The following is a 14,269-nucleotide window of genomic DNA, read 5'->3' on the forward strand; positions in this document are numbered from 1 at the left end:
GGATTTATGCTTCAGTGATTCAGGACATTGGTGGGACTGCATTGTGAATGCTGTGTGCAGTTTTTATCTCATTTAAAGAAGGATGTAAATGGGTTGGTTGGGGTTTGGAAGAAGTTTACTTGATTACAAGACAGAATGAGTGGGTTACCCTGAGAAGAAAGATTAAACAGACTGCAATTGGAAAGAGAGGAGTGATTTGATTGAAGCATATAAGACCCTGAACACTGGAGCTCTTGTAGCACAGTGATACCGTTCCTATCTGAACCAGGATGCCTGGATTCAAGTCCCATCTGTTCTAGTGGTATGTCATAACGTCTCTGAACTTGTTGTTTATTATAACTGTAAAGATTGTTAATGTTCTTGACAAGGTGGATATGGAAGGGATCTCGTGCATGAGTTTGATGGCACTGCTTAAAAATTAGTGTTGCTGTTTCAGGACAGAGATGATTTTGTGACTTTGGAACTCTCAGAAAGCATTGGCAATGAGGGTCATTTAATATTTTTAAGGTGGAGACAGATTAATCCTTATTAGTGAAGTGATTTAAAGATTATGGATGACAGGTGGAAATATGGAATTTAAAACACAAACATATCAGCCGTACCTTAATGAATGACCCATGCCTGCTCTTATTTATACTCTCACAATGTATCCTGGTGTATTCTGGTCATTATTCATCCCTCAGCTAATGTCACAAAAGATTCAGATGATTTGATCATTATCACATTGCTGTTTTTGGGAGCTTGCTGCGCACAAGTTGATTCCCATGTTTTCTACATGATGGAAGTGACTAGGCTTTGAGATGTCCAGTGGTTGTGTATAGCATGATATAAATGCCAATCCCCGTTTTCCCTCTCAGTGATTTCAGCATGGACTGTGTTGGTCGTGGCATTACCAGTCACATTCCCAGTGATGGCATTTACACCAGTACCCACAACCTGCCTAGGAGCAATAAAAAAAGACTATCTAGGTCCCATCTTACTTTCCCCTCTGTTTTCGGAAAGGAATTGTGCAGTCAGAGTAAATGTTGGAGATATTTTAACAGAGCAAGTCTATACTGTGTGGGAGATATTTAATCAGGATTAGCCCTGTCATATACAACAGCTTGTAAAGGGTCTAGTCAATTTAATTAAGCCTTAGTTTATGCAGCACTGAAAACCTATTTATCACCATCTGTGTACTGGCAGCTAGAGCACAATTATTAAACTCCATGGTTGGGAGTGATTTTTAATTAATCTAATTTACTTTTTAAATGAAATCGAATGAGCTTAATTCATTAATTTGCAATGGCTAAAAGGTTATCTGCAAACTTTCATGAACAGTTACACACAAGACTTGTGACAGCAAGAAATAATTGGTATAAATTCTGCCATTCTTGATGTAATAGACGCTGATCCCATAGTCAGGCCATCTCTACACATATATACACGTAAACATGCTCACTCACAGACACACACACAAGCAACATCATTTGCACTCTCATATGTACACATAGACTCTCATTAAAACTCTCAAAAATACTCACTCAAATTTACACACAAAGACTGATCCAGTGATACACTCAAATATACTCACATTCACAAATATGTACCCAGACACTCTCTCAAACATGTATATTCACACACACAGATACAATCACACATACTCACTCACAATTATATATACCCAGAAGCATACCTGCACTGACAAATGCCCTTACACATGCACTGAAAAGCATACTTACTCACGGCCATGCACTCAAACTCACACATACTCCCTCACACATTCATTTATCTAGGCACACTCATTCAAACAGCTACCCACAAATGATATGTACTCACACTGTCTTCACTCACTGAGGTAGTGTACTGAAATCAAATCAAATTTCCGGAGTCATCACAAGCATGAAACTCTGGTCAAACCACTGAATTGCCCAATTTTACCTAACTGTCTAATTCAAGTTAAAAGAACATACACACAGGCTTTTCATTGACAATAAAATAATTATTTATTGCAATCAGCAAATTTTTGAACCAACAGCAAGAAGGATCAATTCTAATTTATAAATCTGAATCTTAAACTCTACCACTTTTTAAAAACTCCATGCACAAACAGACAAAGAGACAAGACAAAGCATACATATTATAGGTGGGGAAGGAACATTATTAAAGCAACACCTGTACAGGTCACCAGCATCATTGAGTTGTTTTGTTTGGCTTGCTTCCAAGTCTTTGCAAAAGACTGAGATTTGAAAGACACCGATTCTCAGCCTTTCATTCACGAGTTGTGGATTTTCCCTTTCAGTATCTCTGAAGGGTTTTTTTTAAACCTTTTCTCCTTTCAACAAGGGGTTTTGCAGAGTGTAGTTCATTGGAAAATGGAGAGTGGGAACAACTGCTGAAAGATTTCTGTTCCTACTTCAGACAAAAGGGAGAGTTAGAGACTGCGGTACCTTTTTGCATGCTGGCAGCTTCTCCTCCATTGTCTGGATACAAGACTGTAATAATTTTCCCAGGAGACAATCAAAAAGTCGTTACTGTGTTCAGCTGTCCTGAACCAACATTGCGGGTCAATTCATAAACAGAGCAAATAGTTGTCTCTGAGCAAAGGTGCCCTGAAAACACACATACACACACGCACATACACACACACACACAAACATACAGCGACACACACACGCATGCATGCACACACACAGACATACAGCGACACACACACGCATGCACACACACATACAGCGACACACACACATGCATGCACACACATACAGCGACACACACACAGCGACACAAACTGTCATACACAAATACAAATAAACACTCAAACACACACACAGACTCCCCCAACCACCCCCCCCACATACATATATATGCACACTCAGTTACACATAAAAGCACTCACATTCACACAAGCTTTCACACGCAGATTCACTACACAACCCCTCCCCTACACACCTATGCCCATATTCACATGCTCATGTTTTCAAACACTCATATGGAGACATTGTCACTCATTCACATAAGCTCTCATGCAAATGTACAGATATACTACACTATCAAACAACCATAGACACACGTGATACATTGTGAAACATGTTTATACATTCATTCCCTTACACATACAGAAAAAAAGATACTCATGCATAAATTCGCACAGAAACCCCTATACTCACATTTGCATACACTCACACACACTCTACTGTCCATAAATACTGAGACACACTGACGCACATACACTCTCCCAGTCAACCCTGCGTGCACGTATTCCCTCTCACAGATAGATACACAAATCCAGAGTCAAACATACATGCACTCTTACACTCTCAAACGCATTCAGACACTCGTGCTCTCATTTACGCAAACAGAAGCACATCGGTACAGTTTCCAGTGGGAGTCATTGCTGGTAAGTAGGAGTAATAACCTGAAGTCTCTCCAGGTCTCATGCCTGCCACTTGGTAAGCTTCTTTAGAACTACACCGCTCTGTGATTCTGTGTTCCTCTAATTCTGGCCATTCTTGCATGCATCCTTTGAATAGTTGTTGAGCGAGGTAATGGTTCTGAAAAGGTTAATTCTGGAAACGGCAGTGAGCACCATCCAATCTGATGATGTCTTCCTGGTTTGAATGAGGACAAGGAAGAATAATGTAGGCTCTGGCCCAGGTCTCTCCCCACCCCCACCATAATATAAATAATAATATAAAACTTGTCCACAGTTGTTATCTTTGCAATTGACTATGTCTCGTTCAGAGAAGAGCCACTTATTGTTAAGACTCCTCATTAGTGTTTGATTCTCCACCTTCTTGTTACATTCCAATAAGGACCAGGAGGCCAAAGCTTTAAACAGCAGAAGCTTTATTTAGGAGGTGTTCACTTTGCAGGCAGCAAGGTTAGCTTAAGCTGTTTCCCACCTAAAATGCCTGATGTTGCCTTTGTTATATTACATGACTGGACTCTCAAAGTAACTGTCAACATTACTTAAAGAAACACACAACATCCCTCCCTATTTACATCAGAAGTGCTTGCAATGGAAACATTCACAATCGTTACAATCATATATACCACAGTCAGTCAGCAAGATGTTCCAGAGCATGTTATTTCCCGTGTGGCTGTCAGTGCACCTTAAATGTCTGTCTATTTTTCTCATTGCCTTTAATCTCTGGTGCTTTAAGTGTCCGAGCAAGATCATCTATCACTGTCTTTTCCTGAGATGACTGAATGTTCAGATGTTTGCACAATGTCATGGTGTTCTTCACTGTCCTCTAATCAGATGCTCCAAATATTGTTTTATCCTTGGGTATGTCTATCTGGAGTGGTACCACAACCACTCCCCTCCACCACCACCACCCCACCATCCCACCCACCATCGACGCTCAGTAGCAGCTACGTGTACTATTTACAAGATGCACTGCTGAAATTCACCAAAGATCCTTAGACAGCATCTTCCAATCCTATGACACTTCCATCTAGAAGGACAAAGGCACCAGATACATGGGAACATCACCACCTGCAGGTTTCCCTCCATGCCACTCACCATCTTGAATTGGAAATTTAGGCTGTTCCTTCGTTGCCATGGGGCAAAATCCTGGAACTCCTTTCCCCCACCCCCCCCACCCTCCTAGGAACATTGTGGGTCAACCTGCAGTATATAGACTGCAGCCGGTCAAGAAGGCAGCCCACCACCACCTTCTCAAGGTTATCTAAGAGCTGGCAGTAAATGCTGGCCCAGCCAGCAATGCCAACATCACACAAATGAATACTAAAACTTTCCATTCTTAACGGCTTCCAATTCAGTAGGGGAGTGAGCCACTACCAGTCGGTGTAGCCAACAATGGCCAGTATGTTTAATAACAGATCCCCTTCGAACCGAAAATCCTGGTTTATCTCATGGCCTTTTTGTATCTTTCCTTCCGACTCTTCCTCTTCTTTACTTTTACGGTATGTTGTTCATGTCCCTTCTTCAAACATACCCATTCAATGTGCCCTTAATTTGTCACAGTTTCTGCCTGCAGCTTCTTCATTGCAGCAATTTGCTGCTGCGTCACCTGTTTCTCCATAACGACGGCAGTTTCCTGTCTGCATTGGTGCTCATCTCTCAGCCGCCATTTTGTGAACTGACATGCTTGACCTCAGCTGTTGAGCCTCCTTTGCTGCGAGTTCCTCTGAGACTGCAATTTTCAGTACTTCTTTTACATCTCGATTTCTTTCTGTCAGTAATGCCTTCTGGGATGCTTCGCAGCTTAAATCACCCATCAGTCTGTCTCTGATAGCACCATTTCAGTTGTCCCCAAATGTGCAGGGTTCTGCTTCTTTCAAATTGCCATGAACTGGGAGATAGATACGACACCACATTGGCTGTGTTTGTGGAATCTGAATCTTTCGGCTTTAGTGAAAAATGTTTCTGTGGGATTCTTTGTGTTTAGAGTCATAGAGATGTACATCATGGAAACAGACCCTTCGGTCCAACCCGTCCATGCCGACCAGATATCCCAACCCAATCTAGTCCCACCTGCCAGCACCCAACCCATATCCCTCCAAACCCTTCCTATTCATATACCCATCCAAATGTCTCTTAAATGTTGTAATTGTACCAACCTCCTAAATGAAATGATTGGCAATGCTATCCGCAGATCATCAGGTAATCCAATGATATGTATATAAAGGTGCTAGATAAATGCAAGTGATTGTAAGTAAGTATCGGTAGTTGAAGTGAAGTACTGAAGGAAAGGCAATAAATGTTGACTTTGGATTTGGAGATGGCCCAGGGAGTTTAGAACACAAGTTAAACATTCTGTTCATGGCCTCTTGTCCATTTTTTTATGAATACGAATGGAAAATTGTTGGGCTTATTTCAACATTCTTGGATATGTGTGTGTGCAGATTACAGAAGATAAATTTGCCCATGTGTACTTTGTCCTAAAAGCCCTGTATTTAAAACTTTCAATCCTTTAGATATCATGGAATCAATCTAAAACAGTGAGCTGCTGTGTTTACTTGCTCGCACCAGTTAAGAGCATTCCGGAGCCATTCCCAACTCTGGGCTCCCCCTCCCCCATCTCCCAGGATTACGGGTTATGCCAGCAACATGGTGAAAGTAAGAATTGCCGGACTGGATTCACTGTCTGGAAGAGAAAGAAACTATTTTCTAAAGGAGGAGTAGGAACAAATTCCTGCAGATGCTGGAAGCAACCTGTTTTGAGAAGCAGGCCATCAGCTAAGGGGAAACTGAAGGTGGAGATGCCAGGAGATAGATCCCTAGGAGGAGATGGTAAAAGCTGAAACAAACAGCCTACTGTTAACTTGCAGCCCTGCCTGAATTCTGCTTTTCCACCCCGGGGGTGGGGTGGGGGTGGTGGGGTGGGGGTGGTGGGGAGAGCAATCTCCATAAAACAACAGTAGGGCAAGGAGGAGCTTTACAACAGTGTGCCAGCTCTCTAAAAGACTGATTCACCTCATCTAGGCAAAAGCGAGGACTGCAGATGCTGGAAACCAGAGTTTAGATCAGAGTGGTGCTGGAAGAGCACAGCAGGTCAGGCAGCATAGAGATGAAGGGCTTTTGCCTGAAACATCGATTTTCCTGCTCCTCGGATGCTGCCTGACCTGCTGTGCTGATTCACCTCATCTATAATACATCTGGACATTGCTCTAAACTTCAAGGCAGGCCATTCAGGAGTCTTGTCATCCTGTACAAAGGGCTGAAGTAATCTGAAACTCAAAATTCCATGGATCCCAGCAACTATTTGGAACTTCCAAGACTAGAGTTGTGTAGATTTGTGTTGGGCAAGGATGTTGAGGAATACTAAACAGACAAGGGTAAGTGGTCATGACCTAAGGGAATATAGAAACTCACTGGGGTGAGGGCTGAATGGCTTCCCCCTCTTCCCATGATCTCCTGGTTTCCATTGTAACCACAGCAGAATCTGTCATTTACATATTGTGAGAAATGAAGCTCACTCACTTCAATAATTTCAGTCTGAGACATGATCTGAAGTAATCAATATGTTTATTATACACTTGCAAACGTGGTGCCTGGAATTGGCACACGGAGTTTAGCAAGTACATATCTTATATAGGATTCACTACTCCAAACCCGGTGCCCATTACTGTTGTTTATCTCTTGCCTTACCCGGCCTTGTGCATAACAAAGTACAAGTTTTATTCGGCCATTTCACCACATCCTGCTGTGGCCCATTGTTAGGTATATCCTTCTTCACGATTATCTACTTCCCCCACTTGTGCCATTTCCTCCCTTTCCCCAACCATATTGATCCTTATCACCTTTTAATTGGGGTTTGTTTTTGTGTTTTTGCAAAATTGGGAAACAGGTGTTTTTTACTACTGCTTGTACAAGCATATCTGGCTTAACCTACATCCTCACAGCACCTTATCTATTTGTCTACCATTGTTTGCAGGCAGGTCTCATTCTTGCATTCACATTTTAGCTAATACAAAAGCAGTTATATATTTCCTCCACATAGTTTTCATTCTTGTTGACTCAGCTCTTGGTTGAAACAATTATACACTGGTGTGAGTGCATTTACCTTGCATAAGTAATTATAATTGCAGAAGTAACACTATTTTACCTATATCCCACACGTATTGAACAAATACTTGTGGTAATGTCTTGCAATAGTAACCTAGAGAGCCAAGCTAATGCTTCGGGGACATGATTCCAGGGTGGGAGCTAGTGGAATTGAAAACTGGGAAAACTGAGTTACAGTAACTTTGTTTCGAAGATCCATCTGATCCTCCACTGCTTCAAAGAAGAAAATCCGCTGTCTTTACCTGGTCTGACCCAGATGTAAGTCCATATCCACAGTAATGTGGTTAACCCTTAACTGACCTCTAAAGTGGCCGGGTAAGCCACTCAGTTCAAGGGTAATTAAGGGTGAGCAACAAATGCTGGTCTTGCCAGTGATGTCCATAGAATAAAGTTAAAGAGAAACAACCCAAAATGAAATAATATTGAGAGGGAGACGAGAGACTTGGTTGAAAAGATAAGTTTTAGGGAGTGCTTTGAAGGAAAGGAGGAAGGTGAAAAGCTGCACAGAATTCAGGAGGCACAGTTGTGGATGGCGGGGTGAAAGGAATTGTACTTTTTATAAAATTCTTTCATGTGATATGAATGTTGCTCATCCTTTATTTCCTTTTAACTGAGTGGCTTGCTAAGGCTAACAGATGCAACTAAAATTAACCACATTGCTGGGGTCTGGAGTCACATTTTAGGCCAGACCAGGTAAGGACAGTAGATTTCTTTCCCCAAAAGGACATTAAGTAGGCTGTAATGACAGATTTCAATCCATGTCCCTAACCCCTGGATTATTAGTCAAGTAACATTAACCGTCACACCACTGCCTTCCCATAGTCTGTGAGTGGCCAGAATTGAAGGGGTGCACAGCCTTTGGAGCTCCGAGAGATAATGAGGTGCAAGTCAATAGTGGGGGAGGGGTGGAATTTGATGCGTTAAAGAACTGGGTGTCAATGTCGGTCAGCAAAAGTAGGGGTGACCTGTGAACAGAACTAGTTGTGAATTGCCAAAGGAGCAGCTTAGTTGGAAAGAGCCAAAGTTTATGGAGCAGGAAATTACACCAAGTGATGCAATAGTTGAGCCCAGGAACAACAAAAGCATGAGTAAGCATTTCAGCAGCACCAGATGAGCAGAGCAGTGCAGGGTAGGACTCGATGGAGGCGGTCTCATTGAGTACATTGTTAGAAGTTCAGCCGCGATCAAATCAGTTGGCCAAAGTTGTGAATGCTCTGGTTCAGCCTTAGACAGTAAACTAGAAACAGATGTAATCGGCTGAAGAGGAATGGATCTGAACTGTAATCATCACCCACCAACAAATTAACATTTATATAGCAGCCTTCATAATTTAATATACCTTCAAGTGGTTTACAACCAAAGAACTACTTCTGAATATTTGCTGTTACAATGTAAGAAATGTGGCAGACAATTTGAACACAGGCAACTTTCCAGAAACAGCAATGCATCCATAATCACTGGATGACCATTTTGAATGATTTCACAAATACAGATCCCTATTGGAAGATCAATCCTCACAGTGGTTGGTCATGTTGGATTTGGCTCTCTGGAAGATTAACTGCTACCATTCTCTTTCCCACAGGTGGGAGAGGAAAACAACCTGGTAAACGAATGACAGGAGACTCTTATGTTAAACAAGATGTAACTTATTGCATGATAGCAATGAGGTATAAGTTACGCTCATATAATAGACGTCATGACAGAGGTCACTGATCTGATGATAGGTCTTACTCCCTCCAGCTTCTAAATTGTCCTTCCACCAAGTCTCCCTGATATCATCACAGTGGGTGAAGTTAAACTACACAGCAGTATTAACCCTTTCAGATTTGTACATCCTTGAACTGTAGGCCCCAAAGCCAAATGATCTGCTCCTCATTTGCTGAGTTGAAGGTGATCTGTTGCTTCTTAGCTTGTTGAGGGCACACACCTGGGTAACATGTAGCATCATTTGTGTCTCTTCACAAGTGGCTGATGGGTTTGTACTGTCTGTGGAGGAACATCTGAAAAAACCAGGAGCAAAGATCAAAACCAGAAATGACCAAGCATGCTGGAGGTAACAGATTACCAGACGTTGACCCTTTGTCTTTTCCAGTTACTGATCTTGTACAAGTGTCTGCATGTCCATTGTTTTTGGTCACTGTAGCAGGAGATTTGCATCATGTTATGGAGAGTTCAGCCTTTGCAATGCCAGACTAATCTTGTTTCTTGCTCATTTCCAGCTGTCGTTGTGTTCTCTTTCGTGTTGTGCTGGCTGCCATTTCACGTCGGCCGCTACCTCTTCACCAAATCCTCCGAAGTGGACTCCCTTGAGATGGTCCAGATCAGCAAATACTGTAGCCTGGTCTCTTTGATCCTCTTCTACCTGAGTGCTGCTATCAATCCCATACTTTACAACATCATGTCCAAAAAGTATCGAGTGGCTGCTCTCAAACTGTTCCACGTCAAGAAGGCTCCGAGGAGAACTCCGTCAACAGTGAAGGATGAGAGCTGTCCAGCCTGGACAGAGACCAGTATATGCACTTGATCGTTGCAGAGCAACCAAGAGTTATGGTCATGATGTCCATTTGTAGCTATGCACAGCCACTGGTTGCATGGGCTGTAAGGGTGTTACCCAAATGAGAAGGAGCATGAAATGGGCACCGAATTGGTGGCTACAAGACAAGCAGCAAACAAAAACCCATATGATTCTAAAGGATTCAGCACCCTTTTTGCCTTGCTTCTGTCGACTGCAGATCAAGATCATCCAAAACCACAAGTATTGGACTGCAGTTTTGATGCTAACATATAAATATTTCAGCTGCTACTCTGAAAGAAGTAAACTTATATATTGGTATCCAGTCAACCGGTTAATTGAACTTACTGTGAGATAATGAATAGGGTACTATGGTAAGATATTTAGACTGTTGTAAATAATTCTTGATTTCACAGCCCGCATTGTGTGATGGAAGAGTTTCCAAAGGCAGTTTCTGTTACATGAAAAGTATTTTAAACTAGTAAGAGTGTTTGGTGGGGGGACCGTCAAGTTCAGTCATTACCCTACTGATGGTCACATGGCACATTAAAAATGGGTTCATTGATTAACCACATCAGTCATTCTCCATCAACTCAGCGACAACAGTGAGTCAGGAAAACTCCCAGTGATAGAGCGCTTTGGAAACCAGAAGTCCATCAACCCAACTTGCCCTAATCCTAAATAAAATCAAAAAGTGCTGGAAAATTTCAACAGAGCTGTTCCAACAGCTCTGGCAGGTTGGACTGAAAAAGAGTCAATTGAACTCAAAATATTACATTGCTTTTTCTCTCCACAGATGTTCCCAGACCTGCTGCATTTCTCTAGCATTTTCTGGCTGCTGTTTTCTTCTGTTGTCCTTTGGTATTGGATGGCTTTATGAACATGGAAGCTTAGATACAACAACACACAGGATGGAAAATTGCTATAGAATGTCTGTACCATATCTAAATCTTACAGTGCCAAACTACCTAGGCACTGTCAGTGTCAAAGCCTCAACGGTAAATATCCTGAGCCAAATTGCCCAAAGCTAGATTGCGCCATAACAGATTGTCCTGGAGATACATTTACCAGCATCAAATCAACCAGCGTCAAGTTTCCTATCATTTAACATCATACTCCTGCAGCCTCCCCATATCCTTCGATATCCTCCAGTCTGAAATTACCTACCCCATATCCTGTGACATTGACTCCTTGTGCTGGATCCCTCTGCCAGCAGAAACATCATCCCTGTGTCCAATATGTCCAGTCCTGACGTAATTTTATGTTTCAATTGGTCCTTTTGGACATCCTATTGCATTTTTCTGAACTCTAGTGACAACAGGCTTAGTTGAGCAAATCTCTCCTCCATCAAACTCCTACCATCCCAGGAATCAGTCTGATGAATCTTTGCTGATCTCCTTGTCAAGCTAGCACAGGTGGACAATCCTTTATCTGAAATTCCGAAATCCAAAACGCTCCAAAATCCGAAGTTTTCCCATGAAGCTTTTTTTCTCCATAACAAGGTTGTTTGGCTTGCAAACAGTTAGCCCAACTCCATACCCACTCAACCCATGTCACCCAGATGTGACATGGCGGCGTGGCCCAGCACTGACAGGCATCAGTTGTGACTCAGCGCTCCTTGTATTCACGCGCGCATCTGCTGCTCGGTAAGACTTTTTTTATTTCACGGTGAAAATGTCATTTATTCCGAAAAGTTCTGAAATCAGAAAACCCCGAGGGTTTCGGATAAAGGATTGTGTACCTGTATATATTTCCTTGGGTAAGGAGCCCAAATCTGCACATAATACTCCATGTGTGGTCGCACCAAGGCCATGCAGCTAACTGTAAAAATATTCCTTGTCCCTGGACTCAAATCCTCTGGTAATGAAGGCCATCATACCATTTGCTTTCCAAACTGTATGTTGTACCTACATTCTTGCTTTCAATGATCAGTGTATAAGAACAATCAGGACCCTTTATATGTCAATATTTCCCATTCTGTCAGTATTTAAGTAATACTCTGCCACTTTTATTTTCTGATCAAAGTGGACAAGGTCATATGTATCCATGTGAAACCTCATTTGACCACTCTGTCACCCTGTCCCAATCAGCTTGAAGGCAATTTCACAAAGTAATATATTGTGGATGCTGGATATCCCAAATTGAATAGAAAATACAGAAAAACTAAACTCATAGAGATATACAGCACGAAAACAGACCCTTCGGTCCAACTCATCCATGCCGACCAGATATCCCAACTTCATCTCATCCCACTTGCCAGCAGATTTGCAGGATCTGTGGAGAGATAGATGGTTTTAAAGTTTCAGGTCATGACTTTTCATCAGAAGCTAGTTTTAAATTTGGAGCTGGACTTTACAGACACTGTGTTTGCCTGACCCCAGTAAAACGTCGGACAGGAGCCAGTCTTTAACCCTGCTGGCTCCCCATTATAGTTTAGCTGTGGGAACAGCAGTAATTGTTTCACGGCCAGATTTCCATCACTATTCAAGAGCAAGTCCTGCCTTCGAGAGTTCCTGGCCACTCAGCTGGCTGGCAGCTCTGTAGTCCTTGTAGCACCACCTGGAGCAGTGGCCATTGTTGGGATTACAGGACCAGCCACCATATTGAGGAACCTGGAAAAGTTCAGGATTGGCGATCTCTCGAGAGGTGGGGAGGCTGGGTTCAAGAAGATTTGGGGGATGGGGTGGAGAAGCTACAGGACAGTATGACTTGGGGAGTGAAAGCTTTTGTGAAAGGATGGGCTCAAAAGAGCTGAACGCTATCAGTTAAAGCCACTGGGCTTTCTGCATTCACAGTTCCCCTCTCCCCACTCCACTATGGCGGTGATGGGATAAGGTCCTTCATTGATTGTTCATTAGCTAATTAAATAGTCCCAGCTTCAATTGTTGCTGTATGGCACCTCCAATGTGCCCTACCCTCTGAAGGTTGGGGACAGGCAAGTGGACAGTGGGAATGCTACCTGCTTGATTTCACATACCCGCCCTGTCTTCAAACCCACTGGCAGCAACAGAGTCAAACACAGCCTCTTAATCCTGTTTCTCTCTCTCTCTCTTTCTCCACAGATACTGCCAGACCTGCTGAGTATGTACAGCACTTTATGCCCTTCTGACAAGTTTCAAAGACATAGGAACAAGTGGAGGTCATTCATCCCTCAAGCCTGCCCTCCCATTCAATGGGATCATGGCTGTATCCAACTCCATTCTCCTGACTTATCCTTGATTCCCAAAAAATCTATTGATCTCAGATTTGAAAGGATTAATTGAGCCATACCCCTCCTGCATTTTGTCAGAGAGAATTCCATATTTCTCTAGCTTTTGTGAGAAGTTTTCACCCAACATCACTTCAGAATAGCCTGCCTCTGATGCTAAGGTTATTAAACACTCCCTTGCCAATTATCTGTGGCTTATGATTTCTCACTATCAATATCTATCAAAATCCTAAAATGCCCATCAAATCGCTCTTATACATTCTATGTTCTGGAAAAAACAAATCTAATTTAGGTCCCCTCTTGTCAGAAATTGCACCTTAAAATCTTGATAGCATTCTGCTGAATCTGAGTCGCACTCCTCCCAAGACCATTCCAAAAACTTTAGCTTTTCCAAATAGTCCTTTCCAACCCTCAGAATACTTGGCCTAATGAAGGGACCCTGTATCAGAATATCATGGGTTCAGAATCTAGACTGACTCTTCCACAGCAGTACTGAGTGTATACTGCCCTTTGGCAGTGCTGTCTTACAAATAAGGCATTCAGCTGTCTGCCTTCGAGGGTGGAAGTGAAAGATTCCACAGCCACTATGCTGAAGTGAATCCTCAATGGTGGCCTAACTAATGCTTGTACCTCAATCACTGAAACAGTTATCGCTTTACTGTTTCTGTGAACTAATTGGGTGAATGTTGGTGGCCATGATTCCTATGGCAGTGACTTTGAAAAGTACTTCATTGACAGTGAAGGATCTAGGGTGTAGTTTGCTCGCTGAGCTGTAGGTTTGATATCCAGACGTTTCATTACCTGGCTAGGTAACATCATCAGTGGCGACCTCCAAGTGAAGCGAAGCTGTTGTCTCCTTCTTTCTATTTATATCTTTCTCCTGGATGGGGTTCCTGGGGTTTGTGGTCATGTCATTTCCTGTTCATTTTCTGAGGGGTTGATAGATGGCATCTAGATCTATGTGTTTGTTTATGGCGTTGTGGTTGGAGTGCCAGGCCTCTAGGAATTCTCTGGCATGTCAGTGCGCAGATTC

The 14,269-nt window shown here is 42.5% G+C and overlaps 1 protein-coding gene across 1 annotated transcript in view; it reads left to right on the forward strand.

Moving 5' to 3' along the window:
* The window catches only part of ghsra (growth hormone secretagogue receptor a), a 44,538-nt gene extending 30,497 nt beyond the window's left edge, over positions 1-14,041 (forward strand). The window contains exon 3 of the mRNA XM_072572143.1: positions 9,736-14,041. Coding sequence (XP_072428244.1) covers positions 9,736-10,040 — 305 coding nt within the window. The 3' untranslated portion in view covers positions 10,041-14,041. The remainder of the gene's footprint in view (positions 1-9,735) is intronic.
* The last annotated feature ends 228 nt before the right edge of the window (positions 14,042-14,269 follow it).

The sequence above is a fragment of the Chiloscyllium punctatum genome, chromosome 6 (genome assembly GCF_047496795.1).
Source record: "Chiloscyllium punctatum isolate Juve2018m chromosome 6, sChiPun1.3, whole genome shotgun sequence".
In the NCBI taxonomy this organism is placed as follows: domain Eukaryota; kingdom Metazoa; phylum Chordata; class Chondrichthyes; order Orectolobiformes; family Hemiscylliidae; genus Chiloscyllium; species Chiloscyllium punctatum.